Source organism: Prunus dulcis, chromosome 7 (genome assembly GCF_902201215.1).
Source record: "Prunus dulcis chromosome 7, ALMONDv2, whole genome shotgun sequence".
NCBI classification, from domain to species: domain Eukaryota; kingdom Viridiplantae; phylum Streptophyta; class Magnoliopsida; order Rosales; family Rosaceae; genus Prunus; species Prunus dulcis.
In genome coordinates this window covers 13,499,400-13,524,954 of record NC_047656.1, presented here as the reverse complement: position 1 = coordinate 13,524,954, position 25,555 = coordinate 13,499,400, and the positions used below count along the sequence as shown (strand labels likewise).

General features: G+C 37.4%; 5 protein-coding genes across 5 annotated transcripts; 1 reads left to right on the top strand and 4 right to left on the bottom strand.

Moving 5' to 3' along the window:
* Nucleotides 1–121: 121 nt before the first annotated feature.
* LOC117633708 (WD repeat-containing protein 3) lies at nt 122–6,800 on the top strand. Its single transcript, XM_034367429.1, has 12 exons — nt 122–403; nt 983–1,198; nt 1,353–2,474; nt 3,033–3,155; nt 3,670–3,851; nt 3,934–4,165; nt 4,339–4,548; nt 4,691–4,819; nt 5,308–5,376; nt 5,533–5,652; nt 6,094–6,144; nt 6,219–6,800. Exons 1-12 carry the CDS (start codon nt 170–172, stop codon nt 6,399–6,401), a joined length of 2,871 nt encoding a protein of 956 aa, XP_034223320.1. The 5' UTR covers nt 122–169; the 3' UTR covers nt 6,402–6,800.
* A 340-nt stretch (nt 6,801–7,140) lies between these two features.
* Nucleotides 7,141–8,812, bottom strand: LOC117633709 (expansin-A9-like). The gene is made up of 2 exons (XM_034367430.1): nt 8,531–8,812; nt 7,141–7,997 (listed from the first exon to the last, which is right to left on the bottom strand). Exons 1-2 carry the CDS (start codon nt 8,766–8,768, stop codon nt 7,369–7,371), a joined length of 867 nt encoding a protein of 288 aa, XP_034223321.1. The 5' UTR covers nt 8,769–8,812; the 3' UTR covers nt 7,141–7,368.
* Nucleotides 8,813–10,489: 1,677 nt separating this feature from the next.
* On the bottom strand, nt 10,490–12,496 carry LOC117633743 (expansin-A9-like). The gene is made up of 3 exons (XM_034367482.1): nt 12,255–12,496; nt 11,433–11,751; nt 10,490–11,044 (listed from the first exon to the last, which is right to left on the bottom strand). Exons 1-3 carry the CDS (start codon nt 12,424–12,426, stop codon nt 10,735–10,737), a joined length of 801 nt encoding a protein of 266 aa, XP_034223373.1. The 5' UTR covers nt 12,427–12,496; the 3' UTR covers nt 10,490–10,734.
* Nucleotides 12,497–15,334: 2,838 nt separating this feature from the next.
* On the bottom strand, nt 15,335–16,998 carry LOC117635412. The gene is made up of 3 exons (XM_034369738.1): nt 16,693–16,998; nt 16,388–16,576; nt 15,335–16,030 (listed from the first exon to the last, which is right to left on the bottom strand). Exons 1-3 carry the CDS (start codon nt 16,693–16,695, stop codon nt 15,335–15,337), a joined length of 888 nt encoding a protein of 295 aa, XP_034225629.1. The 5' UTR covers nt 16,696–16,998.
* Nucleotides 16,999–17,393: 395 nt separating this feature from the next.
* Nucleotides 17,394–24,283, bottom strand: LOC117633742 (protein fluG). The gene is made up of 18 exons (XM_034367481.1): nt 23,979–24,283; nt 23,529–23,780; nt 23,222–23,289; nt 23,004–23,119; nt 22,820–22,925; nt 22,332–22,488; nt 22,153–22,248; nt 21,680–21,728; nt 21,302–21,573; nt 20,673–20,845; nt 20,074–20,194; nt 19,680–19,732; nt 19,459–19,588; nt 19,052–19,197; nt 18,614–18,802; nt 18,195–18,427; nt 17,898–18,040; nt 17,394–17,760 (listed from the first exon to the last, which is right to left on the bottom strand). The coding sequence occupies exons 1-18, from the start codon at nt 24,138–24,140 to the stop codon at nt 17,698–17,700; spliced, it is 2,529 nt and encodes an 842-aa protein (XP_034223372.1). The 5' UTR covers nt 24,141–24,283; the 3' UTR covers nt 17,394–17,697.
* Between the last annotated feature and the right edge of the window lie 1,272 nt (nt 24,284–25,555).

Genomic DNA, 25,555 nt, shown 5'->3' with positions numbered 1-25,555 from the left:
GCCTTGGCTTGCCCACAAGTCATAAATATATAAAATAAAATTTAAATTAAAGGCCCAGCTTGGCAGCTTGGTGCTTAAACCCTTAAACCCCTTCGGCATCAACCAAACTATCAAAGTCTCGTAGACGTTACCGCCACAGCAGCAGAGCAAAGCAAAGCGAAACGCAGCCATGGTGAAGTCGTACCTTCGGTACGAGCAGGCGGTGGTCTTTGGCGTCATCGTCTCCGTCGATTCGAACATTACCTACGACAGCTCCGGAAAGCACCTTCTCGCTCCGGCTCTGGAAAAGGTCGGCGTGTGGCACGTACGACAAGGCGTTTGCACTAAAACCCTAATCCCTGCCGTTCCCACTAAAGGGCACTCTCTCTCCGTCACCTCCATCGCGTCCTCGCATACTTCTCTGGTAAAGTTACGCTTTTGAATCTTCTTCTTATTACTTCTGTGTGTGTGTTTTATTTCAAAATTTTGCAATTTGTTGGTTGCTGATAAATGGCAAGTAACGAAGTTCCTTGTTTTTGTGTGTGGATATAATTAATTCTGAAACTTTAAGGAATTGGATTCAATGAGCTTGAGTTAGACATTTTTTAGGGAAATTCTGACACTTGGTTTGGTTGCTGAGAAAGCTGAGTAAAAGTAAAATGCTCAATGTCCTTCAAATATTTAGTAAGGGGTTTTTTAAATTAATCACAACAGTAAACATTTTCCTAAGAGTTATTACTCCCAACTTTTGTGGCTTCGCTGATAATACAGTAAGTTCAAAACTTTCGAATTGAGTTGCTGTGTGCAGTAAGCGGATGGTCAAATTGATGAGAATCTAATATTTAGAAAGTAAATTCTATGTTTTTCTATGAAATGCTTTGTTTATGGGATGGTAACAAGGAAGGAGATTGGTTTGATAATTTAGATATGGTTTAAGAATTTCTTATTGACAATTTTATCAATTGGCTGGTGTGTGAGGTAATGTAACTCGTTTTGATTGCAGGTGGCTAGTGGGTATGCTGATGGTAGTATAAGAATTTGGGATTCTGACAAAGGAACCTGCGAGACAACATTGAATGGACATAAAGGAGCAGTCACTGCCTTACGGTACAACAAGCTTGGATCTATGCTTGCATCTGGAGGCAAAGATAATGACATTATATTATGGGATGTAGTTGGTGAGACTGGCCTATATCGCCTCCGTGGGCATCGAGATCAGGTTCATTATCAAAGTTTTCCAAATTAAACTTATAAATTTTGAATTTTACTGGAATGAGTGCTGAGCCTTGCTTATTGTTCTTAATTATCTCTATTTTCAAGTTTGACACTGAGATTTCATAATTTTTATGGTTTGTTTCATTCATGTAATGTAGGTAACTGACCTTCTCTTCTTGGATTCTGGTAAAAAACTCGTCAGTTCATCGAAAGATAAATTTTTGAGGGTGTGGGATCTTGATACCCAGCATTGCATGCAGACAATTAGTGGCCATCATAGTGAAGTTTGGTCCATAGACAGCGATCCAGAAGAAAGATATTTGGTCACTGGGTCAGCGGATCCAGAACTGAGGTTTTACACCATTAAGCATGATATGGAAGATGGCCAATCCATTTCTAATGTGAGCAGAACTGAAATTGTGAACGGTGGTGATCCACCCACCCAAAATAAATGGGAAGTTTTGAAGCTGTTTGGTGAAGTTCGGCGGCAAAGCAAGGATAGAGTTGCAACTGTGAGATTCAACAAGTCTGGAAATTTGCTGGCCTGCCAAGTGGCAGGAAAGACAGTAGATGTATTCCACGTACTGGATGAGGCTGAATCAAAGCGTAAGGCAAAACGTAGGCTTCACCGGAGGAAAGAGAAAAAGTCAGCGAAAGGGGCACCTGAGGTGATGGAAAATGGAGACACAAATCGTGGAGCTGGAGAAGATGGAAGTAGTCTTGTGGTTACAGTTCCTGATGTCTTTAAGCTTCTTCAAACAATTCGAGCTAGCAAAAAGATATGTTCCATCTCTTTCTGTCCAAACACTCCAAAGAGTTCGCTAGCTACAATAGCTTTGTCTTTGAACAATAATTTATTGGAATTTTATTCTGTTGAGAGCAACACAACAACAAAAACACATGCTGTAGAGCTCCAAGGACATCGATCTGATGTCAGAAGTGTAACACTTAGCTCAGACAATTCACTCTTGATGTCAACTAGTCACAATGCAGTAAAAATTTGGAATCCAAGTACTGGTTCCTGCCTTCGAACTATTGATTCCGGATACGGCCTGTGTAGTTTTATCTTTCCTAACAGCAAGTATGCACTTGTTGGAACTAAAGGTGGAACAATGGAAATTATTGATATTGGTAGTGGCACTTCCGTTGAAGTAGTGGAAGCTCATGGTGGCTCTGTTCGTTCCATTGCAGCCATTCCCAATGAAAATGGTTTTGTCACAGGAAGTGCAGATCATGATGTTAAGTTTTGGGAATATCAATTTAAACAAAAGTCTGCCCAAGTATGTATTTTACACCTTCACCTACTTGGAGTTCTAATCTTGTAGTAGTTTCATTATGGTTTTTTTCTTTTGGATACACTACTTATTTCTGGAGCATGATACTCTCTGGACTTAGTAACCTGATCTATGCTCAGAAGTGGTGCTGTTTATTTATTTATTTATTTCTAAAAGGAAATTATAATATATTAGGCATGCTTTCTGAAATCCATGAAAAGCTTTGGTGATATATGAACTCAAATATGTTCTGCTTCTAGGACTTCTGGATGCTTAAGTCATTTCAACAATTAGGAGAATAAATCCCTACCCTTTACCTCAGGACATCTATATTGATACATTTACATATTTGTATGATCATTCATACATATGCGTGCACGCACGGGGGTATAATTGGATATTTGAAGGGGCCATCATTTAAGGTTTTAAGTGTGCATATATCTAGTGAGTGAATGTTGTCATTTTTAATGGGTGTCTTATATCATAAAATTCCATTCTTGATGTTGATGGCCTCCTTTTCCAATTTCTATTTCCTTCTCATAAATGTTACTATGTTTGAAACAGGATTCTAAGCAACTAATGGTGTCAAATGTAAGGACTATGAAGATGAACGATGATGTCCTTGTGGTTGCTGTCAGCCCTGATGCCAAATATATTTTGGTTGCGCTGTTGGATTGCACAGTGAAGGTCAAATTGACTTAGTCTTGTCCATTTTGATTGTTGTTTTGATGGTTTCTTCCTAGGTTGTAAACCAACACATTATTTAGTTTTAAATTTCAACTCTCAGAAATGTTGTACATCTGAATATGTGATATAATTATTTAGTTTCAGTTTTGTTAGCATACGTGCTCTGAATCTATGTTCAAACGTAATATCTCTCTTGACATGCATTACATCCTTGATTAACTATGTAAAGATAGAGTGTCAGTGGCATCTGAAACTAACATATTGAGGATAAGGATATTAGATTGATATGACAAACTGATCTTAACATCTTTAAGCTATCTATGATGAAAACTTCTGGTAGGAAATGCTTAGAATTAGCTTTGAACAAATTATAGGGCATGGAGAAAGTAACCTAAAAGTTTATTGTTCCCTTTAATATTATTATTTTCTCCCTGAAATAGCTACTTCTAGTATTTTAATATCTGCATTACTTAGTGCCTGTTGTTAACTTATGCATTATGTTTTCTATCCTTAGGTTTTCTTTTTGGACTCGCTCAAACTTTTCCTTTCCTTATATGGTCACAAGCTTCCTGTTCTATGTATGGACATTTCATCTGATGGAGATCTGATAGTGACTGGATCTGCTGACAAAAATATGAAGATTTGGGGTTTAGATTTTGGTGATTGTCATAAATCCATTTTCGCTCATGCTGACAGGTGCAGTTTTTGTATAAATGAACGTAAGTTTAGATGTGTGAAGTTTTACTGACAATTTTGATGAAATGTTTCGGCAATGCAGTGTCATGGGAGTGCAATTTGTACGAAATACACATTACATGTTTAGTGTTGGGAAAGATCGCCTAGTAAAATACTGGGATGCTGACAAATTTGAGTTGCTTTTAACTCTTGAGGGACACCATGCTGATGTTTGGTGCCTTGCAATTAGTAACCGTGGTGATTTCATTGTCACGGGGTCTCATGACCGATCAATACGTCGTTGGGATCGTACTGAAGAGCCATTTTTTATTGAGGTAATTGCTCCTTATTGAGAAAAAAAAGTAATTTCCACCTTAAATTTGTTTTATTAAGTAAAAGTTGATTGTGTAGTTTATGTTTTCTAGTGATACTTATGCTTTAGGTTAAAGATGAGACTTGTTTGTGACACGTGTTCTTCCCCTATTAAAATATTCCATTTGAATTGCAGGAAGAGAAAGATAAAAGGTTGGAAGAGTTGTTTGAGTCTGACCTCGATAATGCGTTTGAGAACAGGTACGCACCCAACGAAGAAATCCCTGAGGAGGGAGCTGTGGCCTTAGCAGGGAAGAAATCAAAAGAAACAATTACCGCGACTGATTCAATTATAGATGCACTAGATATAGCTGAGGTAGAATTGAAGCGAATTGCCGAACATGAGGTATATTTGGTTTTTTGCTCTATAGTCTCTGTACTAGTTTGATGTCTGGCATGATGTGTATAATCTGTGTATAAATTTACTGGTAACACTATAACATAACCCAACTGTATCTCAATTCAATTGTTTCACCATGCCTATTCAGGAGGAGAAAAGCAGGGGAAAAGTTGCTGAGTTTCAACCAAATATTGTTTTGCTTGGGCTCTCTCCATCTGATTATGTTCTTCGCGCAGTTTCAAATGTCCAGACAAATGATCTGGAGCAGACACTACTGGTATGCTTGTAGTTTTCCTGACATGAAAACTCATTAAAACAAGTGAAAATTACTTATTGCAAGCTCAAATTTTAACAGTTTGACTTGTTTGTTTAGCTGGTTTTAGTCATTCTTCAAATGGAGGTTTTGTCTAGTTTGTTGAATTAATAAATTGGACCTGGCTTTAAAAATCATTGTTAGAATGCATAATCCTTGTCTGCACTTTCCTTTAACATTTCTTTTATTCATGCCACACAATTTGGCTGTGGAGCTCGTACAACTATATTTTTATATTTTAAAATTTTGAATCGAAACTGATGGCAATTATCTACCCCAATGGGATGAACTGATTTAAAAGTCACAGTACTCCTTTCATTGCCTCAAGCCTATTGAACTTCTCTTTCTGGGATTTTACCCTATGTTTGTGTATAGTATGCATGACCTGTAACTTCTCATTTTCAGTTCCGACGTTAACCTGGCTGTCTAATTTGAACTGCATTTATGTGCAGGCTTTATCATTCTCAGATGCTTTGAAGCTCTTGTCTTACTCGAAGGACTGGATTTTGCATCCTGATAAGGTTGGTGTCTCTGCACTTGTTCAAATACATTGGCATCCCTAGATTTTTATTTGAGGCACATGCTTGTATCTATCTATTCTACACAGTTTTTTCAAGTGTGGTTATTATCTATCATATCATGTAGTTGCTCCAATGTGTTTTTTAAATTGTTTGCAGGTTGAACTCATCTGCAGAGTTGTTACATTGCTAGTACAGACACATTATAATCAGTTGCATAGTACACCTGCAGCAAGACCTGTGTTGGGTGCTTTGACAGAGATTCATCCGAGAGTTAAGGTAATTGGACTGCCTGCACATTCTTTCATAGAAATTTTACAAGGTTAATGATGCCTTCACAGAATCAGTACTTTTGTGTGGCTAGAATTTTGTGATTAAAGTCTATGTATCTGTTTTCTGTAGAGATGTTTGTCAATCTTTGGTAATATTTTAATAATGTGGAGAAAAAGCAATTGCACACATGTTACTCACATCCACGTGCATATTAGCATACATTTGATAAGCTGCAGAGTTTTGCTTTTTAACACTTGCTACTACTGCCTCTATCCAGAAGTTACTTGAAATTAAATTAGTTTTCAAAAGAAAAAGTACACTAAGTTCCCTTTTCTAGTCTTAATTCAAGGCTTTATTATTCCCTCCTAGTGGTGTGTATGTAGTTTCTACGTAAAACTAAAGAAACTTAAATCTCTGTTAACATCATGAGCATTGAATCTGTGTCAGGAATGCAAAGATATCATTGGTTACAACCTTGCAGCAATGGAGCATATCAAGGTGCGGGCATGAATCTTTGGGTATATCTCGTCTTTTAAGAAAAATAATTTAACTTATTCCATTTTGTGTTTCAGCAAGTGAAGGCTTCAAAATCAGGTGCATTATTTCAAGATGCAAAATCGAAGTTACAAGAAATTCGCGCTCAACATTCTAAGCGACTGGAAACAAAGACAGATCTGAGAGAAGAAAATGGAAGAAAGAGAAGGAGAAAGAACAAGAATTCAAGTGATGTACATGTTAGATTGTTCGACAAATGAGTTGAGTCTACCAAAACTGGCTTATTTGAGAAATTTACACACTGGCGTGTATTAAACCTACTAAATGGGAGAAGAATTCTTCACCGACTGGAAGGGCCTCGGCAATCTGCAATGCTGCTGTCAGTTTCATCAAGGCAGGTGTATAAATCTCCCAAAATTGTTTCCATTTACTGCACTGCTGGTGGTCCATCCCAGACTTTCCAACCGGTGGATATTTTGGCATCGTGTTCTGGGAGAATCTTCGTAGTGAAAAAGGATTTCGGAGATTCCGGTTTTGTAACAAGTTTAAATCAACCTCCTTATTAATTTATTAACCAAGTAAAAATTTTTGCTGGCTGATGCCAACAGTGTGTTCCTAGAACTCAGAGTCAAATGAATTTTCACATAAGATTTCGAGCATCAATGGTTTTTAAACCACATCCGAAATGGACCTCATATGCCTATATGGTTGTTGGGATTTGAGCAACTTTAACGGCAAGAATTGTTCTATAATAACTTATAATAGCCAAAATGCCAGTTCTTTCCAACTTGACATGAGGTAGAGTCTCTTATCACTTGCTTTGACGCGGAAGGTCAGTGACTCGCCAACCAACTTGGCGCCGGTAAGCCACAGCTGACGCCCACATCCGACTCATCATTGTCCATTTGAGCTGGTCGTGGCCCTTGACCTGCTTAACCTTTTAACTTGGCGCCCGTAGCCATTAACCTTTGACACCTTTCTGTATTATCTCTCATCGAGTTCTCAACTCTATCATCTCTCTTTTCACTTCTTTAACTATGAATAAATAAAACAGTAAAAATGATACCAAGCTGGTCTTCGTTACCCTTCGTATTTATTTAATTTCACAACTAACAAACTGAAATCACTGAATTGTATGTAAAAGAAAATATAGCAAAAAAACATCAAAACTTTCTTCATTGACATCCGTCGAAAGCATTAGAACTCATGACATGTTTCTTTTCCAAGCTAGGCGAAGTTCTTGCCTTCGTAGGTCTGGCCAAACTGCCAATTCTTGGGGGCAACATTCACAGAGGTTATGGTTCTTCCATCACTCTCTCCAACCCTAAATGTCAGTGCCTCGCCAGAAAGCTTAGCACCAGTGACCCACCTCTGACCCCACATTCGCTCCAGCGGCGTCCATTGAAGCTTCCCACCCTTCACTTCCACACTTGTCACATCCCCAGAGCCAGCCGCATTCCAAACCAATACTTCATTGAAATAAGGGTTCCCAGTTATTGTAAACCTAATTCCTCCTTTCTTCTTGCATGGAACTCTTCGGTATTCTACCGGCACGATGCCGGCCTTGTGCTGGGCAACAATATTGAGGAAGACAGGCTTGGCTATGTCGAAATGCTCGCGTGGAGGATTGCACCATCCTCCATCGTCACTAGGCTGATTCCAATTTGGTGGGCAGTGGTTTGTTGCTGTGACTGCGAGAACTGGCTGCCCGGGTTTGCACCATTGAGGCGAGTCTACACATTTGATTTCAAAACATGAACCACATGACTGTCCTTTGTTAAACAATGCATCGCTTAATGCTACGGTTTCTAGGCCATAGCCTTCTTTAACAACGTCATGGTAACCACAAGCTCCACCTAGGATGTTGATTAAAAAAACATTCCATAAATTAGTCGCACAAATATTGTAAATATTCTAATTAATGGAATTTATGTCCTAATACAGAAGCAAGCAACCAATAAGCCATGTGTCATGGAAAGAATCTCAAATTAGATAGGAAAATGAGTTTCATATGGGAAATATTCTTGCACGGCACTTTAACTCAAAATATATCATCACCACTCTTCTCAACACTTGACATGTATTCATATGCATAACCATGATTTTATAAATAAAAAATAAAAAAAATGCTCTATTTGATATGGAGTTATACCTTGAGTTATTAAGGGAATATCTAAAAATTAGAAGGTTCGGATAATTGAAAAACAATATGTGGTGGACCCTACCAGGATTTCCCTTAATAGAAGCTATATATATATATATATATAGAGAGAGTTTGTATTGGGAATATATAGTTAAATGGAAGCCTATAATGACATCTTTTTGAACATAAATACGATATATACAAGTAGATCTGGATCGCTTAAGAGGATTGATCATTAATTCATACCAAAGGTTCCGGAGCCTCCTTCATAGAATGTGGCATGAGCACGCTTCCAAGGGCTGGGCTTGAACCTTGGACCAGCCTCATCGTGCTCCTCCTCGGCGCCAAGAAGTACACGGTTAGCAGCAAAGACTTGGACATGGTCAGGTAGCAGAAGAAGAAAGAGCAGCAATGACCCCAAGAGGGCTTGCAATGTCTTCATTGTCATGGCTTTTGCACTCAGTGACGACATTGGCATGGCCATTAATTAATTGGTATATATTTTTGTTTCTCAGTATTTCTTTTTTTTCAGATGTTAATTTCTGGCATGGGTTGAGTATATATAGTACAAGATTTAACATATTATTGTAGCGGTTATTTCGGTTTAATTAGTTGGAAGTTGATTTGTGCCACTAGTGATAGGAGGAGGTGAACATACTTTACCTCTCGACCTCTCTTTCAAATGCCATTGCTAGCTATATATAGGGCTTATAATCTGAAACATTCATTTTTTAGCTACCTTTTTTTGTTTCGGTAGATTGGGGGCTAAGGCCAAGAAGCAGCTAAACAGAAACAAACGCAGACTTTAAAGGCCACACCTCTATCTTTTATAAGTCCCACTCTTATTCGGTGATCCTTTCTATGCCTCGTTAAAATCTTGTCTTAAAAACTTCTTTAAGAAGAAAATTAGACCATACTTAGATGCACTCTTGTCCACCCAACCATTTGTTATTAATGAATCTTCACTATTCACATATCATAACAAGCCAAATTTAAGTTAAATTGGTTTGCTCTTTTGGTGAACGAAAACTTATATAATCATTAGTGAGGCCTTATGGACTTTTAATAATTTTTTCTATTCATATTGTCTATACAAACTTTGAAAACGAAGGCTAACGATACACCATGGCAAATAAAGCGCATCAATGCAACCCATGGCAAATCTCCAAGCCGCAATCTACATGTACCACGGAATATAAAAAAACTTCAAAATAAAAATAATCCACTGCCGGAAGTTGAATCTGAAATAAAAATAAAACTAATCTCAAGTAAAGTGTCCTAGCCCAAATCAAAAGGGTTGGATTAAAAAATTCACTCAAATGTCACAAAACTTGGAACATAGAGAAAGAAAAAAAAATCCTTTTAGGTGTAAGATTTCTTTGATATGAAATATGTAGAATAGATTGTCTCGAGCTCCCAAAATTTTAGGGTCGACTTTGTTCTCAACTCTCAACTTATATTCGTATTTTATGAAAGTGTCCTTATAAAGTCTTTTTTTAGTAATAATAGTGAGTCTCATATACATATTATATGAGAGCATTTTTGCTCACCACTTTAATCAGATGTGTACTCTCATCACCCAACCCATGACTTAACATATATATGTCCATACCTATAACTTGGTTAACTATTTATTTTTAAATCTTTTAAAGTATTTAAAACTAAAAAATAAAACAAAATAATAACAAATAATATTTAAAAACAAAGAAAAAAAGTATACGTCTCCTCTCCCTCCCCCTTCTCTCCCCCCAGTGGGAAATGAGAGAGGGCAAGGATGGTTTCAAGATGCCAAGAATCTACAAATTCCAAGCACTTCAACGGCCCAAATCTAAAGGATATTCCACATCTGAAGTTGGACAGGCGACGACAGTGACGAACAAGAGATGACAATGACGAAACTACGAGTAAATTAGAAACTGTGACACTGACAGACATGTCTTTTTTCCTTTTCCATTTAATCTTTCTGATTACTGAGGGTGAACGAGGAGAGGGAGAGAATGGTGGCCGGGCTGCTGAGGGAGGTGGCTAAAGAAAATAGGGCCTCTGGGTTGGGGTGGTTCGGGACAAAGGGAGAGAGAAGGAGAAAGCTTTTTTAAATATAATTTTTTTTTAAAATTATTATTTTAATTTTCAGTTTTAAATACTTCAAAAGATTTAAAAACAAATAGTTAACCAAAGTTATAGGTTTGGATAGATGTCAAGTCATGAGTTGAATGCACACGTATAGTTAAAGTCCCCATATTATACATGAGAGGAATCTCTATAAGAACTACTTCATTAACTCTCTTTACATGATGAGGGGTAAATATGTTACAATTTTTTTCTTCAAAAAATGAAAGAGGAAATTCACCCAAAAAATATAAAATTCCTATAATGGATAGCCAGCAAGCATATGTACAATTTTTACATACTCAACCATGAGGGGTCAAGAAGAAACCAGCAAGTTTTGTCTACTTGAAATTCTTGCCTTCGAAGGTCTGCCCAAACTGCCAATTGTTGGGGGCAACATGCCATGACGTTGAGTATCTTCCATCGCTCCCTCTGACTCGAAAGGTCAACGACTCACCGACCATCTTGGCGTCGGTCTCCCACTTCTGACCCCACAGCCGCTTCATTGCTGTCCATTTGAGGTTCTTGTTGCCCTTCACTTGCAAGCTTGTCACTTCCCCAGCTCCTCCCACATTCCACACCAGCACTTGGTTGAAATATGGGTTCCCAGTTATTGTGAACTTTATACCTCCTTTCTTCATGCATGGGACTCTGCAAATTATTCAAATCGTTATATTTACATTAAACCCTAATTAAATTTGATTCAAAACATTCTATTATCTTGACATTGCCATTACTTTCTGTCTCATTTCATAGGTGAGAGTTGGATTATAAAGCATTTTCAGTTGGAATAAAAGATATAGGTCTTATTTGTAGTAGTTCTATTTACACCCCAAAATCTCATAACCGACCCTGATATTTTTTCATGCTTCTATATCTCAACATTCCCCTTAATTTTTCCATCCTTTTTTTGTTTTCATAAATTTTTCCATGGTTTTAAGGCCACAGATCATATTCATTCTTCCTCCCACAATTTTTTTCTTCTTCATATTTTTATTTACCAAGGAGGAGTAGTAAAAAAGAATGTAAGTACATTTACCTGCGGTACATGATAGGAACAATGCCAGCCTTGTACTCGGCAATTTTGGCGAAGGCAGGCTTGGCTATGTCAAAATGCTCGCGCGGAGGATTGCACCATCCTCCATTGTCACTTGCTTGGTTCCAGTTTGGCGGGCAATTGTTGGTACCGGTGACCATGAGAGTTAGCTGCCCTGGCTTGCACCACTTAGGGTCGTCCACGCATTTGATCTCGTAGCATGATCCGCATCCCTGCCCTTTGTTGAACAATGCCTCGCTTAATGCTGCTGTTTCTAGGCCATATCCTTCTTGTACCACGTCCTCGTATCCACAAGCTCCCCCTGCATTATTCATCAAAATCATTAGTCTTGATAATGATTTGATTTTTGGAGAATAAGTAGTATATCCTAATTGAGATCATATATGGAATTTGGTGTGTTACACCAAGAAATTAGAGTATACCACATTATAGACTGGATCTTTAATCTCTATTATATAGGCTTGATTCACTTGTAAATGGGTCATATCTTTTATAGATGAAGTTTATAATCTGATTGGTAAATATGGTTACATCTAAATAGAGACTAGAGATGTGGGTTTCCTTTTTCTTAGAGAATAAAGATGTGATCCACAATGTGATACGTAAATATGATAGAGATAGTTTATACGTAAAAACTATGAATTTTAATTTTTACATGGTCGATCTTAAAAAAAATAAAAATTGGGGATGAGGGTTTGAACTCATAGCCAGGTGGTCACATGTAAACAAAACGATTTTTTTTTCCGGAAGATGTGAGGCAGTGAATGTCTAGAAAAATAGAAGAAGCAAATTATATATTCATACCAAAGGTTCCAGAGCCCCCTTCATAGAATGTGGCATGAGCATGCTTCCAAGCACCGGGAGCGAACTTTGGCCTGTGGTGGTGGTTGTGGGAAACTACATGAATGTCATGCCCATCGCCATCAGCCACCAAACAAAGAAAGATGGGCAGCAACAAGCACATTTTATATGCCATTTTTATTTGTATGTAGAAGATTTGGTTCTTGGTTTTTCAATTCGATTTGCTTTAGATTCTTGTGCTGCGCCAGATTTTTATATGGTTCTAGAATTTAGGCAGTGTCACGATTAGTTCGGTTAACTTGGTTTTGGAAGGATGCAAGTGATCCGGGTCGTTACAATGCTGCTATTATTTCACAAGGATAAATATTTAGATATGAAGATATATAGTAGTTTCTATAAATTAACAAAATTCTACGAACAGGACGTGAAGTTTTTATTTAGCTTCTTCTGCTTTGTGGTATAATCGCATCGTTTCTCTAGGTTCCTCACAAGGTCTACGGTGGCACCTACCCAACAGCAAGCCGTTGATCTTATATCGGTCGTCAATGTGACTGAAATCATCATCCACCGACCCGCGCGACCGCGGTACGCAATTGAGATATATAATTTAAAAAAATTCGGTATAAGTCCAAAATCGAAAATAGAATTTCGATGAAAACAAAATATATGCAGCTCATGAGAATGTCTGAGAATTGTTCAGGTGAGTAGACTCTAAGAAGGGGATTCATTCATGTGATAGTTTTGAATGAAATCACTGGTCCCTGCACTTAGAAGGTGAATGGCTCCAGATAATATGGCATTGGCTTTAGCTCTTCCCACCATACTCACCACTTCATTTTGATACCACCTGTAGTTATTCAGCTGCCCGGTCAGCGAAACGGCACCCTACAAAACCAAAGATGGATCATCATATCAACGCGAGAGAGAGAGAGAGAGAGAGAGAGAGAGAGAGAGAGACTCTACATATAACCTATACTTGAAAGCAGCTCACGATTAACAAAGGTGGCTCTTCTCACTGCAAGAGGCTAGAGGCGCTCTAGAGCCAGCTCCTTGGTTGTCTGGTTGATATTTGATACAATGGGAGCATTCACAACCAGCCAATTAAATGGAAGTGGTAGCATTGACAAAGATCTTTCACGCCCAAACAGTAATTCCACCGCAGCATATATCAATACAACTAGATCATATTAACCCATCATCCACTTGCATTACTTTTTCGTTTCGAACTTGAACTTCTTTCAATATTGAAAAGAGAAATACTACTAAACTGATAGCTAGTTAGTTTTGCATCCATACTTGCATTACCAATGATGAAAGAGAGACAATACATATATAAAATTAATGAAATTACCTAGAATGTGTATGGGATCGCTTATTGCCTCCCATTTGGCTGCTTCCAACACTGGAAACTGATTTTAATGTTTTCTTTGAGGAATAAAACTTCTATCATTTATTGGCAAAAAAAAGGTTATAAAACTAATGAAAGTATCTAGAATTAATTACCTAAAACAAAACAAATTAATCTATATCTTAACTTGAAGAGTGGGCCCCCGGGGCTTCAATCATCACTCTTATATGTATCAACATTCCTCCAACAAATTTACAAGACACGCATCTCTCAAAAACAAAATATAAAAATAAATTGATAAATGTTCAAAGTATTCTACATCCTGTGTTTGGATCTCCATATTGGTGTCCCGCATGCGGTTGCTTGATGATCCGTTGTCACTCTCAAACTCCCTGCCTCATTAATATGACTATTGTTATTATTATTATTATTATTATCAGTATCATTTGAGAAAACTCGGACTTGGATCTGGTTGCAAAAGTAGTGCGTGGAAATAGATTCAGGAGTTCTCTTGTTCCTCAGTGAGCCCTATAGCTACAGTGAACCGAAATCATGAGCCCGAACCTGAACGCCAGAGCTGTGGTGTTGTCATCTGAGATTTCTTTGGCCACATCATAGGGGACGTAAGCACTGAGCATGGGTAATTTGAAACTCACACTTGTCTGGTTCGAAGATTTTAATGACAACGGACGCAGCGAGGTCGATGCCAGCCTGAGGCCTGTGGGATTGTAGTTGAAGAAGAGTCCGTAGAAGAGCCCGGGTTGGAGCCTGTCGCAATAGATGTCCCACTTCATGTTGGGGTTTGTGGCTATGAGTGTCACGTCGCACGCAAGTCGCATTAATGCAAGTCGCATTAATGCGTGGGTACTGTAGGGCTGCTGAGTTGACTCGGAACTCGGGGGAATATTTGAAATGATTAATTGTTGTTAATGATTTCAGAGAGATGAATATTCAATATTCAGGGGGGCTTGTGCACTCACGGGAGTTTAGAATTGGATTGAGTTGTGGTGTTTTTTTTCATTTTTCAGGGATGATTTCTTTCTGTTGAACCGTTAGCATGCAATTGCAAGGCTGATTGGATAAGTTATAAGGATGTGTATATATATTCCTCCAGATCCAGATAGATAGATAGTTAGTTAGTTGACTTGCCTTGGGATGGATTTTAGAATTAGATTTAGATTTAGATTTCTGGTTGGCAAAAGTTTAGGAGGTAGATTGGCTACTCTCACCATCAGCGCCAGGACATACCCACAACCTCGAACCTGAAGGACTTACGTGTGACACCCAACTGAATAATTTTGTATATTAAGACCTTTTGTTATTTATCTTGGATATTGAGACCATTTGTTTATTTATTTATCTTGTATATTGTGACATTTTGTTTATTTATCTTTTAAAAGAAATAGTAACCAAAATAAATCTCCTTCTTCTGTCCAGTCCAGTCACTTTGCTACATATAATATAGTTATATAAGAGGATTCATTATTGTCATGTAATTGTATTTGTTTGATAATGGTAAAGATGAATGATTCTTTTAGATATATATATATATATATATATCACCCCACAACCTCATCACCGCTTATATATCTTTAGAGAATAAACACACACACATATATAGTATTCTGTGGTGTGGGAAAAACGAGAATTAATCCATGTATTTGGTAATAGATGATGGTGAAATATTACATCTATAGCTAGCAATATCTATATAATATAACTTCATCGTTAAAACTCATGTCAAGGGGACAATGCTATCTTCATAACTAGAAATTAACCTAATTGATCCACTATCTTCCTGATCATTTCTCGTAACACTATCAAGAAAAACAAAATCAAGTATTCTAAATCGTTTGGTTTTCATATCATAAAGATGCAATTGGGGTGGACCATTGTTATATCCCGGTGTAAATCCAAAAAAATAGCGCACGAATGCTAGCTCACCTGTGTGAATTGTACCCAAAGCTCTAACTGAGCACCCACCACTAAGGTACCGTTTGTCTGTGGGCATCAAGCTAACAGTCTGCTTAATCCACACATGATTTTGATAGTCCTTCGAAATCCATAACACGATCCTGTCCGACTTGTCAACAAACACACCCACACATCCCCCCACCTCAACTACACGTGCACTTCCTCGGGGATAACAATCAGCATCACTTTCATAATCATCATAATCATCCAACACTTGAGCATAATCTTGGGGCAGCGGCACCAATCTGAATGTCTCCTCTCTAGCGTCAAATACCACTATCACTTTCTGCTTCTTATGGATCCAATGTACGGCCCCATTGATGTACACTCCATCATTTCTTATCCCACGCGCTATATCAGAAAGAAGGTGGCTATGTTGGTGCACCTGCAATGGCCTCCACGAAGAATCCGTACCTATTGTGAATATGTTCAACTCAAAATCCCATTTTCTAAGTCCCTAGGCCTGGGATCAACACAGATGAACTGGAGAACCTTATACTCGTTTGTGAGTGGAGTGAACCCAAAGTTATAGTTAGCGGATGCCTTGACCATGGACGATCCTTGTGTTTCTATAAGTACATCGGTATGGGGAAGTTCGATCGATAGACTCTCGAGTGGTAGGGTTAAGTATGAAAACAGGGCCAAATAACCAAGTGGATGCACAAACCAAGCCATGCACAGTTTTCTCATCATGAAAACTCCCTTTGACAGCTTTGCACTGAGTCAGGTATGGAAGTTCGGCGACGGGTGTTGGAGCATTCCCTTGTTGCTCTATTTTTGACGAGAAGTAGTGGTTATTTTATTTGAAAAGGAAGTGAGTGGTGTCCCTGCAGCGAAAGTTCAAGAAGGCTGCGACAAAGGAAGGACTGCGGATGAGGGAGGGCCAAGACTTGCATACCCACCTGCACCGCATCATCAGATCCTCTGCTGGTAACCGTGGGAGTATATGCGAGAATATGATTTCAGTTGGAAGCTCTGGGATTCGATGATCATGATAAGCTTCCTGTAAAGTTTTGTCCACAATTATATACATGTAAAAATTAAGAAGAAACAAAGAGCAACCAAAACGGCAATCATAAAATTCAAATACATATATATTCATATCAATCTCGGATTTACCATGTTCCTTGAACAACTTTCTCTAGCCACCGAAAGACCTCCAACCAACCACCAAGTCAAAAAAAGCCTTCAAATTAACCCTTAGAGCTAGAACTCAAAAGATCAGGAAGCAACAGAATATATAGCACGCTAAGAGGTAAGAAGAAACCAAGAGATGCGATGCTTTTGCTAGGGTTTCCCTGGTATGGATAGGAAAACCAAAAAACCCTAGTCATACAATAAGTGGCCCACTCATATGGCAGACTTTTGGTTAGTTTTCTATCTATGGCATTGGCAGTATACGGGTCCGACTATGGGCCTGACTGAGTCAACCTTTTGATATAGAAAAATATTAGGCTTACCACATTTTTATACCACATTGTGTACCACTTCTCTAATAGAGGTAGAACCCACAAACACAAGCCTAGCATTACCCTTTGATATAACACAAGTTCTTTAAAAACGGTGTATGACTTCCTCTAAGCTTTTCTTATGTTGCCAGAAATTGTTAGTGTCTCCCTCTCTCTGTCACCAAGTTCTCCATTGATTGTTATTGTTTCACAAAAGAATTATGTAACTTATACTACAAGTCAATGTTTAGATACTCTGGCAATGCACACGATTTTTCCAAAATTTGCTTAAGTCGGACTAGCTTGATATAAGGATTCGCATTTTATGGGAATTACTCAACTGTACTGTAGCCACATATACTGTAAGCCGTATTTAGGGATAATGGAAGTACTTATGATCAATAATATTTTGAAGAAGTGGATTTCTCACAGACACACTATCAATGTATCACAGGAATTCGAACCTGAAACTCTTTGCAAGTCAATGCCCTTTTCCAATGGACTAGACCACATTGGTCATGGACGGTTATTTCATTGCTCCTATTATTTCACAAGGAAAATTATTTCGCTTCTTTGCTTACATTATTCTTAATTTATTTACGTAACGTGGAAGGCATCTCAAGCAAGTACACGAACAGAGCCACACTGAAGGCAGAATGATCAGAAGACAATAAACTCAGTAGCGGTATATAAGTTGCTTGTATGCATCTTTGTGTCTTGAGTAGTAATCGATCTCCGCCTGCAAACAAAACAAATTGTGAAAAGCATCATTATAACCATTTCAATGAAAGGGCATGCTAATGTTTTCGAGGACATTTTGTAATGGTTGAAATCATTTAATAGGTCAGCATTTAAAAAATTACATCCAAAATGTACCTTGCGGATCCCCTTTATGGCGACCAATAGCTTTTCACCAATTAAATCTGTGAAGACATTGTCTTCCTTTAGAGCTTCTAAAGATTCAGAAAGTGATTTTGGCAACCTTTGTAGTTCTGCGTCAAGGCTAGAAGGATTTGTATCTGTTCAATGAAGAAATATTACTAAGATGTTAGACCACAGTATCTAACATTCTTGAAAAGAAAAAGACCATAACCTCTATGGAAAATTTTGCTTCAAATAGTAGACAGAGAATGAAAAGAAATTAAAACATCAAGGATTATCGTGTAATCTTACCAATAGGTTCTGGGAGAGAAAGATGATTCCTAAGACCATCAATGCCAGCAGCAAGTATTGCAGCCAAGCCTAAGTGTGGATTTGCACACCCATCAAATGATTTGATCTCAAAGTTGCTCACCAAACCATGTTGAATTCCAGGTGGGCACGCAGTTCTTAGTGGAGCTTCTCTGTTTTCTTTTCCCCAGCACTTGTATGCTCCACTCCATGTGTTAGGCTGTATCCGGTCATAACTACACATCGATAATGGTTGAAAATAAGAGAGGATAGACCAATCCAAGCATTTTTCAAGCGAAATAAAAAGTATGAGAAGGCAGTCTCAGCTATGCTATTTCCTACTCAATTGCATAACAATATGGTGAAACAGTTGCTCGCAAGAACAACGATAAGTATAATAATTCAGGGATAAATAGGAGCACCTATTTGGAATTGGTGCTGTAAATGCCAAAATTGCAGGGAGATGATGTAAAACCCCTGCCAAGAATTCCTCCCCAACCTTGGACATTCCATGCCGAGAGGATCCACCAGATCCCATAAATACATTTTGTCCATTCTGCCACAAACTGATATGCACATGGGCTCCAGAGCCAATTTCATCTAGAGCATACCTGTCCAAGAGACCACAAAGTTATGTAGAGTAATATGGACATTGAAGGACAAAAATTTCTACAGACCTACAGCTCATCAGCTGTCAGGTAAGAAGCAACGTTCAGCCAAGTTAAACATTGAGTCTCCATAGGCCAGAATTCACCTTCGCACAAAATTCTAAAATCCAAAAATTCTTTTGGGTCAATTTTAAACTTCTTTTTGCAATGAAATAAGCATCTAGCATACGTGGGGAAAAATTAGGAACCTACTTTGGCATAAAAGTTGCCAACAGCCCATGCTTCCTTGTAATCGCCCTAATAACTTCACGGGTATAAATCAAGTTGTCAGCAGCATGCATACAAGCTGTGTGCCCCAGCGCCATCTCAAATTGTCCTTTTCCAGATTCTGCATGTAACTACAGTTTGTACAATGTAAATAGTACAGAAGCTGGTGATACTTGAATTGCATAATCATTTGGGAGGGGGCACTCTTAAACAAAGGATGGCCTAGAGTGCTATATTTTATGTCACTACACCATCTGTTGAATTTTATTGAAATTTGAAAAGAAAAGAAAAACTTTCATATAAAATATCAGTAAGCATGGTATTATATGGAAAAGTTCCTCCTACAAAATACAAAAACAAGCAGCAAAGATATCATGAGTTTTCTTCTGCACCTGTTCAACGGTAATATTCAAGGAATGGAGAGCAGGAATAACTTCATGAAATAAATAGGAAGCAGCATCATATGATGATGTGGAGCAGTAGGGTGCTGAGTCAAATGGCACCAATTCTTCCTTCCCGTCCCTGCACAAGTTTTTCATTTGTATTCCAAATTATCACCATGCTTCTAAAATGTTCAATTACAAATTTACCTAGAGACAGAAGTATCCCATACCTTAGTATACCTTTCAAGATAAAAAACTCATTTTCAAAGCCTGCATTCATTACCTGGACAAATAGCATTAAAGGTTTTTTTTTAAATTCTTTTAGTGAGATAGAAAACATATGAAACTTATTCATGGAAACAAGCAGTCCACCTACAATGTAAACATAAATTTAATAGCTCACATTGCAAACATCTAAAATCAAGATCTCCTAAGTAACAGCAGTCTATCAATTTGCATGAATTGGAAAGAAAGAAAAAAGAAAATTCTATCATTTAGAAGACCCTCATTCTTTTTCTGGATTACCCACCCTTAAGCCTCCTTTCTCAAGGGCCGGAGACAGAAATAGCATTAAAGTTAATTACCAGAGTTATCCATATGTCAGACACAAACTATTCAACATACCAAGTTAAATTCATCTTTCAAAATTTTTGAAACCCTGCGTAAGGCCTCTCTTGGGCAGTATTCCCATGCTTCACCTGGTTTTAGGTGCATGTCAGCCAAAACCATTTCCTCTTGTTTTACCCTGTTGAGAAAAATATTGGTATTAAATAAATTAGTGGCAATAAATATTTTCACCTGTGCCAGATTTTACCTGATACAGAAGCATATATAAGTCGGAAAATATTATTATTTATTAAATCATGTCTATGGCTACAAATAGTTTGTGTAAGTGATAGTATCTTAACAGATGTGATTATGCAAGGACATACTTGTGTGAGGCTGTGTGTATGCATGCATAGATTTTTCTATTTTATCAAAAAGAGTGTAGTAGTACATAGTATATCACCAACTACTGCATGCAATCATAACAAACTACAAAGAAAAAAAAAGAGAGGTTTTAACTTAATGTGTAATGAAAAATAATAAGCTCCTATAAGAAAAAGTCTAATAAGCTACACATATCATTTCAGTTATACTATACTAAGATAAATACATTGTTACTTAAGAAGACATATGTAGTGTAAATATTTATTTGAAACCTCAGCAGAGCTATTCAGTACCATGGGATTCTCCATTTAGTCGATAAATCAGGCATGAGTCTGATCTCACCCACTCCAGTCAAATTAGTCTCATCAGCCGGACCATCAGTGAATGAAGTCATTCCCATAGAAGCAAAAGTCAAACCAATGCCATTTTTTGTGACAACATAATTGAATCTATTTTTAGGAACAACCTGAAAAGATGGACAACAAATGGGACAAAAGAAATAAAAATTAAAAAATAGTCCTTATCCTATGCAAATTCAAGAAGTCACCCACAAAAACTAGAAATTGTTTAGTGGGATAACTTCCCCATTATAAAAGAACATAAGTATGCCATTCTATGAAAAATCAATAGCCACTGGTTTTGTACAATCATTTACTGTACAAGCTTGCTTCAACCAAGAAGGGATAACTAGTTGCACAGGTTGTATCTTTCATTACACAAATTGAATATATCAAATACCATGGATAAAACATACGAAGTCATGGTTGTACGTTTGGTATGCTATTGTGCTCTAGAATATGGATACCGTGCCATGCGTGAGTATATGTGTGTGTGTGTGTGTATCCTTACACTCTCTCACAAGAATATAAAAACAAAAGTACTCATCAATTTTAAAACTTAAACCAAAAGGAAAAAAACTCACACGACATCTTTGTTGTCCGGAAGCATCAGACCAGATAACACGAACAAATAAGACATCATCTTCTGAGTCATTACCATTCACTTTCACAAAGTTAGGAGATACACGATTCTCTGACCCAGAGGATTTGACAGAATAATTAATCTTGTAAAACTGAATTGCATTTTGTGAAAAGATGTCTTTAGCAGCCTCAATAGCTTCAGGAATTGAGAGATCACCATCAGCACAAGCATCACATAGGACAGAAAATACAACTTCACGTGCTTTTTTTGCACCTGTCAAAGATGAAGGGGCACTTGAAGTGATTACCTGCACAAAATATCTCTACATATACAGTTTATAATATTATTATAACAAACCTGAGTAGAAAGTTTAACAAACCTAAATAGAAAGTTTCAGGAAACGCGTAGCCATCAGTGCTGAACATCACCTGCGAATAAATTATGTTCAACACCCAATGTTTTATTAATGCATTTATTTATTTAGGGGGATGGGGAGCACACATGTACATGGGCATGCACACGCACAGGAAACATCTTTTCATTTTTCTTCTCAGTACCAGGACCCTTCTGCCGAATTTTCAGAGAGCTTAAGATGAATGTATAAACAAGACAAAGAGATACTTTCAGTCAGATCCTGGAAGAATGTCCTAATAACTAGACTGCTTCAATGGAGTTTATTGACAAGAAAAAGTACATATACCATTGTTAGAGTTTACCAAAAGTATTGTATTTACTCCATAAGCTCGTCATAGCAAGATATTGTATGATAGTGAAAAACCACTCTATGTGTTCTTAGAATTATAATGCACAGTTCCTTAATTTATTCTAGGCTTAGGCTTCATGAGTTCTTACCTTCTTAATTGGAGCTAGCTCCAAAAGTTCTTTGACTGAAGATATCATCCCATGGACACTGAGCTTAGGTACAGCCAAACCAAAGTCAAGGTACACCTGTAAGTGAAAATGTTTGCGACCAGCAAGGTTATACCGAATGTGCAGAAAAATGAAACTCACTGAGAACTACAAAATTTTACCTGGGGATAAATGGAGGCTAGATATGATGCTTCTTTTGAAAATGGGTAGGATGCATGTAAAAGAACTATACGGCATTTAGAAAATCTCTTGTCCTCAAGCACATCCCGAAGATGAAGAGGATTGGATAGCCGCATATCCAAATCTTTGTCGCCAAAACTAGTTACAAGTAAAGAATATCAATTATTAATAAACAGACAACATAATTTTGAACAATCGTAGTATATCATAAGGATTGAAGTACTTTTCTATTCTACTTCAAAAAGGACAGGGAATAATAGAATCTGTTTTGTGATTCCTAGAACTTATACATTACATTATTCATATAGAAATCAACATGAAATTTAATTAATTTCCTGACATAACCTTCAGAAACATTCCTTCAAACGGAGATAACAAATTCTAAGTTTTCAGTTCCTTTCTATAAGTATCAGCAATCAATCAAAGTATAATGCAAAACAATTTTGAGAAATTTAAAACTTCCAATTACCCTGTATGTATCTGCATCGGCAAGTCAAAAAGTAGAGCAACCTCCAAACTACGAATGAAGACATAGTCGATAAAACTTTTATTTGATATGCGAACAGGCTTTGCAGCTGGAGAGATAGACTAATCAGTATACCTTGTGGTTAACATAGAGAAAAAAAAAAACCCCATCCAAATGTGATACTCACCATGTAAAACCTCAGCTAGACCTTCCTCAGCATCCTTCTTAGTGACATTTGTATTAATTTCCAGGCCGCTGCGGTATGCAGCTATGCTTTTCAAGCCAAAAATCTTATCACCAACTGTAGCATAGTTGATAAGGAATTCAACAAAATCAGGGAGTTACATTTTTACACCAGTAGATGACAAAGTGACATAAATATCCCACAGCTAACTAAAAGGATATGACTTCAACTTTCCAACAAATATTTCGGTGAAAAAATCCAATGTCCAAGAAGATCCAACGGGCAATTCCTAAAAGGAACAGAAAATGGCAAGAACAAATAATTACTATGTGTTTGTTGCTCAGTCAATCAAAATAACTAATGATATCATCCATAATACTTATAATTACAACCCAACAACAAAAATGCCTGATAAACTGTAAACACAGATAAACATTTAAAATTAAAAAATTAAAAAACTAGCTGAAAGCATCAAACACTCATCATCAAGAAAAAGAAAAATGAAGATGCATAAGGTGTCTCACTCACTTCATTAAGAATCTCCTCAGCCAGATGTTCAATTCTCAAAATTCTTCCAACAACAGGTGCAAAATTCTTATGCCAATCTATCTCATGCTTTTTGTCCAATCTCAACCCATCATCAATGAGAATGGCGGAGATTCCTGCAGCTCTGAAGCAAGTGGAGCTAATCGACTGCAATCCGGCGAGTCTGCGATGTACTTCAACTCCATGCAAGGTCTTCTCACACCCATAGAGCTCGGCAACATCCTTCAAATTTCTCTGCAAGACAAAACGCAGTGTTTGGCACATAACAAAAGTTCAGCATCTCGATTTGACAAAACAGAACATCAGATAGATACGATCATAATCAACGGATAATTCAGTGTCGTTGACTTGAGTTTGACCGCGCCTAGAGGCGTAAGATAGCAGGGAAGCGTTGAAGGGAGGCGGAGACTGGAGAGAGAGCAGTGCGCATACCTTGAAGGAGAGGGAATGGGGTGCGTAGGATAAGGCGTCGCCGTTGGCTTCAGAGAAGCCACTAATGAAGGGTAAGGCAGAGTCAATGGCGACGATGTTGTGCGCGTGGGCGTCGACGAGCTCCGCTTCCTTCACCGCCTTTCTCAGCTCCGTCAAATCCATGCCGTCGACTGTTTCTGCGAGCGTTGAACCGGGAAAGCTTGGGGTCGTCAGTCTTTTACAAATTATAACAGACGAAATTTTTTACTTTTTTAACCCAAAAAGATATTATGGGTTTTTCTACTTTTGTCTCAACTCAATCTTCAATAACGGTCAAAAACTGTAATATCACTTGTGCCTTTTTCTCCTCCTGTGATGTCTACGGATTTCCAACCTTTATCCATATGGGTGGAAATAGAAGAAGTTCAATGAAATTATCATGGATGTCGGGTGTCTAGGAGTTTCAAATATTTTTCTCTCGTAATTTTAGTTTCATTATTACTTGGTTTTCACTTTCGTACTTATTTTTAAATTCTATAGTTTTTGGGTGACAGAAAGTTACATTGGCAAGAGAAAAATTGTAGGTGTTTGACTTGAAGCACATGAAAATTGTCATTGAAAAGCATTTTTATCTCTTTCTTTCATTCTTTTCTTAAAAAAATCCCTTTTGATACAACACAACTTCTCTTAAAATAGTAGAGGAAGTCTTTAAAAATATGCATATACTTCCTCTACTTTTTTTTAAAAAAAATTTCTGGAGGAGTACATTAGTCAAAAAGCTTGACAATAATTATGAGTTGTTGTTTCTCCCACCTTTTTTTCTCTCAGTAACCAAGTTTTTATTTTTATTTTTCTGACTCTGATAGTTTATGGTTGTACATTGTTGACAAAGTTTTCAGTTTCAGTTTCCAACTGTAATAGCTGGGTTGGGTTGGTTTGGAAGAGATGGGCTTAGATATAAAGTAAGATAGTTTGTAGGCTAGTGTCTTCAATGGCTGGGAAAAGAAAAGGTAAAACACAAGGGGTCGAATGAGAGCTTGCCGACTTTTACTGTTTGAGAAAAATGTCGAAGAAAAAAGTTTGGAGATTGAAATATTAGAATCGTGGTTGACAAACAATTAATCTTTGTTAGCTTACATGTGTTATAAACTCACACATATTATAACACGTGTTTTTTTTACTCTATAAATTAGTTATCCACTGATATTATAATAAGTGGATTAGTAAGCTACTCGGCACAACGAAAATCACCACAAAAAATTATTCATATGTAGCATCCACAACTTTTTAATTTGGAATGGGAATTAAAATTTTTAACTTGGTGTTTTAATTTTCAAAGCATTTACTGAATCTTGGTGACAAGACAGATCATAGTGCTGGGCAACTTGATCCTCTAGCTCTTACAGTTGTATACCCATAGAGGATGAAAGCGACCTTCAATTTGTCTTATTTTCTTTGCGTCTGACTTTCATATTGGTTTGATTTTAGAGTTTGATTTTTCGGGTTTACATGACAATCATTATCTCACCTTCGTATATTGCAGGCTTTATAAATTTTTTGTATATCTCATTGCATACAACTTGTTCTTATGTAGTAAA

What these genes read in the sequence shown, in the direction of transcription:
- LOC117633708 (XM_034367429.1), top strand. Translation starts at nt 170, where the DNA reads ATGGTGAAGTCGTACCTTCGGTACGAGCAGGCGGTGGTCTTTGGCGTC. An exon ending in ATCTGGAGCAGACACTACTG is followed by an intron (nt 4,820 to 5,307) that starts GTATGCTTGTAG and finishes ATTTATGTGCAG; the next exon opens with GCTTTATCATTCTCAGATGC. An exon ending in AGATTCATCCGAGAGTTAAG is followed by an intron (nt 5,653 to 6,093) that starts GTAATTGGACTG and finishes AATCTGTGTCAG; the next exon opens with GAATGCAAAGATATCATTGG.
- LOC117633709 (XM_034367430.1), bottom strand. Translation starts at nt 8,768, where the DNA reads ATGGCCATGCCAATGTCGTCACTGAGTGCAAAAGCCATGACAATGAAG. An exon ending in AGGAGGCTCCGGAACCTTTG is followed by an intron (nt 7,998 to 8,530) that starts GTATGAATTAAT and finishes TCAACATCCTAG; the next exon opens with GTGGAGCTTGTGGTTACCAT.
- LOC117633742 (XM_034367481.1), bottom strand. Translation starts at nt 24,140, where the DNA reads ATGGATTTGACGGAGCTGAGAAAGGCGGTGAAGGAAGCGGAGCTCGTC. An exon ending in TAGCCTCCATTTATCCCCAG is followed by an intron (nt 22,249 to 22,331) that starts GTAAAATTTTGT and finishes TTTCACTTACAG; the next exon opens with GTGTACCTTGACTTTGGTTT. An exon ending in ATCTTGAAAGGTATACTAAG is followed by an intron (nt 19,589 to 19,679) that starts GTATGGGATACT and finishes AAACTTGTGCAG; the next exon opens with GGACGGGAAGGAAGAATTGG.
- LOC117633743 (XM_034367482.1), bottom strand. Translation starts at nt 12,426, where the DNA reads ATGGCATATAAAATGTGCTTGTTGCTGCCCATCTTTCTTTGTTTGGTG. An exon ending in AGGGGGCTCTGGAACCTTTG is followed by an intron (nt 11,752 to 12,254) that starts GTATGAATATAT and finishes TGAATAATGCAG; the next exon opens with GGGGAGCTTGTGGATACGAG. An exon ending in GTTCCTATCATGTACCGCAG is followed by an intron (nt 11,045 to 11,432) that starts GTAAATGTACTT and finishes AATAATTTGCAG; the next exon opens with AGTCCCATGCATGAAGAAAG.
- LOC117635412 (XM_034369738.1), bottom strand. An exon ending in GCTGCAGGGACACCACTCAC is followed by an intron (nt 16,031 to 16,387) that starts TTCCTTTTCAAA and finishes TCCCAGGCCTAG; the next exon opens with GGACTTAGAAAATGGGATTT.